We start from the raw sequence: 3,465 nt of genomic DNA, 5'->3' as shown, positions 1-3,465 counted from the left end.
GGCGCTGAGCACCCCGTGCACCTCGCAGGGACCCCCAGGTCCTCAGCCTTCACCCAGGGCACAAAGGGCAGTCCAGTCTGACAGGTTGGCAGAAAACCGCGGGGCCTTAGGGGACAGAACGAGGCTGACGCGACGCAGAGTCTAGTAAACTTGAGGAAGAAACCCTTTTCTGATTAGTCCTCGTGCCACGCCCTCCGCATCTCCTTTGTGATTAGCAGGGTCGCTAACGCGCCCCCCCCGCCCCCAGTGAGTGCCTCCCACGCAAGGGTCAGGAAACCCCAGCACAACAGCAGGGTCACGGGTCACGCCCGGCGGTCACCACTCCCGAGCCCACGCGGACAGCTCGGGCCGTCCCCGCCCCGCCTTCCGCGCCGTACTCCTTCCCAGGCTCCTTCCCCACAAGTGCTGGACCCCGCGCCCGCACGGCCGTTCCCCCACCCCCACGCTCCTTCCCCCTCGCGCGACCTCACGTCCCCACGCCCCTTCCCCTAACACGGGACCCCTCCTCTCCGCCCTGTCCCCCGCGCTGGACCCCATGCCCCCATCTTCCTTCCCCGCGGGAGATGCCTCGTCCCCACGCCCCTTCGCCCGCCTAGTGCACCCCCGCCCCCACGCTCCTTCCCCCACGCGCGGGACCCCACTCCCAGTCCCCCGCCTGGGACCCCTCGTCCCCACACCCCGTCTCCAGTGCGAGACCCCCGCCACGTCCCACCCGCGGAGAAGCCGGTAGCGAGCGAATCGGCACATGCGCGCTGCGAGCCCGGCTGCGCAGCCTTTCCTGGAAGCGGGGCGCAGGCTTGCGCATGCGCGCGGGGCGGAGGAAGCGCGTAGGTAGGTGTCGGGGTAAGTACCGTCGCCGGGAAAGCTGGAAGGAGATCCGGGCGTTCCCCGCATGCGCACTCTCCTCTCGGCCCTGCTGCTTGGCCGGGAAGACCCGCGGAGGGAGAAGGAGGCAGGGCGGCGGTCACAGCGCATGCGCACTCTTCGCTCGACGCTGCTACGTCGCCTGGACTGGGGCGCATGCGCGGGCATGCGCGACGGGTCCAGGGCGCGCGTTGGCAGGTGTCCGGGCGGGTGGCGGCGGGCGATGGGACGACCGGCGGTGCTGCTGCTCGCGCTGTGCGCAGCCGGCGCCCGGGGACTCTACTTCCACATCGGCGAGACCGAGAAGCGCTGCTTCATCGAGGAGATCCCCGACGAGACCATGGTCATCGGTCAGGCGGGGCGGGGGAGGACAGGGCCCTGTGTGTCCCCCAGACGCGGCCACGGCGCCCCGCGGAGTGTGGGAGCCGGCCGGAGCAGGCGGGTCGTGACAGCTCTGTCTGCTCCGCAGGGAACTACCGCACCCAGATGTGGGACAAGCAGAAGGAGGTCTTCCTGCCTTCGACCCCCGGCCTGGGCATGCATGTGGAGGTGAAGGACCCGGAAGGCAAGGTGGGGCCACCGCTGCTCGTGCTCGGGCTGTGGCGCGGGCGGTCTGCAGCCTCCACGGGGCCACCCTTCCCCGGGGCTCTCTGGGCCGTGCCCGGCTCAGAGGACAGGGCTGCGTGCAGGTGGGGGTTGTCACGGTGTGTCCCGTTGCAGGTGGTGCTGTCCCGGCAGTACGGCTCCGAGGGCCGCTTCACCTTCACCTCCCACACGCCCGGTGACCATCAGATCTGCCTCCACTCGAACTCCACCAGGATGGCTCTCTTTGCCGGCGGCAGGCTGGTAAGAAGATTGCCTCCTCGGCCACAGTTCGGAATCTTTCCCCCGATTCCACCGAGTTTTGAGTTAACGGCCACCGTCCTTTGGGACACTTTGGGACACAGTCACAATCAGAGAGACGGGTGTTGCATTTCTGCCCCACAGCCAGGGACGAGGGTAGGATCCCCAGCCTGGAACAGAGAGTCGGAGGGTTTCTGACCTTAGGGCTTTGGGGCACCACCCCCGTGTCTTTCTAGCGCGTGCACCTGGACATCCAGGTTGGGGAGCATGCCAACAACTACCCCGAGATTGCTGCCAAGGACAAACTGACCGAGCTCCAGCTCCGAGCCCGCCAGCTGCTTGATCAGGTGGAACAGATCCAGAAGGAGCAGGATTACCAGAGGGTAAGCATGCGTCTGACTGTGCTCGGATGTGGCAGTTGACCTTTGTGTCTGCTACGCCCACTGGAAGTTTCTGTTTGGGGGCTTTCCCGATTGGGAGTTCAGCTGTTCAGAGAACGGGGTGGAGAGTGTCCGTCTACACGGCCGTTTCCAAGCTTTGTAGACGGAAGTGAAGTGAGCACAGCGCCTGGCCTAGCAGAGATGCTTGTGGAGGGCCGCGCACACTCTCCTGGGGCACTCCCGGTGGGATCCGAGGCCGTGTCTCCAAAGCCATTTGTCCTGAAGGTGGCTTTCTCGCAGGAGGGCGGGGCCTCCCAACAGCTGGGACCGTGTGTCCTGCACGTTTAACCCTGGCCCGCTGTCCCCCGCAGTATCGCGAAGAGCGCTTCCGTCTTACCAGCGAGAGCACCAACCAGAGGGTCCTGTGGTGGTCCATCGCTCAGACGGCCATCCTCATCCTCACTGGCGTCTGGCAGATGCGCCACCTCAAAAGCTTCTTCGAGGCCAAGAAGCTGGTGTAGTGCCCTCTTCGTATGATCCCTCCCCGTCACCTCAATTACCTGGTACTTTCCCCACCCACTACCTTATCCATCTGGATTTTGAGAGAAAAAAATGAAAAAAGAATACAAGCCACATGGGTTCCATGGCAACAAAGCACTCACATGGGTTCTCAAGGACCCAGGACATTGGTCCAAGTTTTCAAAGGGCTGTTTTGGGGTTTGTGCAGAGTCGAAACTGACCCGGGACGAAGTCTTGCTGCTTTCACCTCCAGTGATTCCCCTCTATCCTGTCACAAAAAGAGCAAGTGAAAAAAACCTCTGCTGTTCCTTTAACTTCTCTCTTTCCGTCTACTTAGGCAGTAGGCGGCTGAAATGCCCCACCAGGGGGTCCCTGCCTCACTGTTCCCTCGTCAGAGTCCTGGGTTTGCTCCGTGGCTTTGTGAATGTAAATAAGGGGCAGAGGCCTCAGAGGATTGAAATGTTTTTCTATATATTAGAACTATTTTTTGATAAATTATATATATTTTACTTCCTAGTTGAAGTGTTCATGCCTGTGTGTGAGTAGCTGAAAAGACCAGTGCGGCCTTGTGTGCAATCTGTGTATCCGTACGTTTTTGCTGAGGGCCCTAGCAGCTCTCAGACACCACGGGTGCTCTCAAGGCCTTCTGAGAGGGCCAAGCAGGGATTCCCCGGGACACCTGGGATTTCCATGCCGTGGGGCCCCAGACTGAGGTAGTGGCGGAGCACGCGCAGGCAGGGCCCTCCTCCCCTCGCTCTTCTCTTCACTTTTATTTAAACTGTGCTAAATGTTTTCTTCACAGGAACCACATTTGGTTCTTCATACGGATTTTTCCAGTGAAATAAAACGTGTTGTAGTA

General features: G+C 61.8%; 1 protein-coding gene across 1 annotated transcript; it reads left to right on the top strand.

The window, feature by feature from the left end:
* The first annotated feature begins 1,022 nt into the window (after positions 1–1,022).
* TMED4 (transmembrane p24 trafficking protein 4) lies at positions 1,023–3,465 on the top strand. Its single transcript, XM_028095417.2, has 5 exons — positions 1,023–1,214; positions 1,334–1,434; positions 1,585–1,710; positions 1,944–2,090; positions 2,459–3,465. The coding sequence occupies exons 1-5, from the start codon at positions 1,031–1,033 to the stop codon at positions 2,606–2,608; spliced, it is 708 nt and encodes a 235-aa protein (XP_027951218.1). The 5' UTR covers positions 1,023–1,030; the 3' UTR covers positions 2,609–3,465.

This window comes from Eumetopias jubatus, unplaced genomic scaffold (assembly GCF_037043125.1).
Source record: "Eumetopias jubatus isolate StellerSeaLion01/CBP00866 unplaced genomic scaffold, mEumJub1_p1.0 scaffold_14, whole genome shotgun sequence".
Lineage (NCBI taxonomy): Eukaryota > Metazoa > Chordata > Mammalia > Carnivora > Otariidae > Eumetopias > Eumetopias jubatus.
Note: the sequence above shows the minus strand (reverse complement) of the source record. Positions and strands in the feature narration are given on the sequence as shown.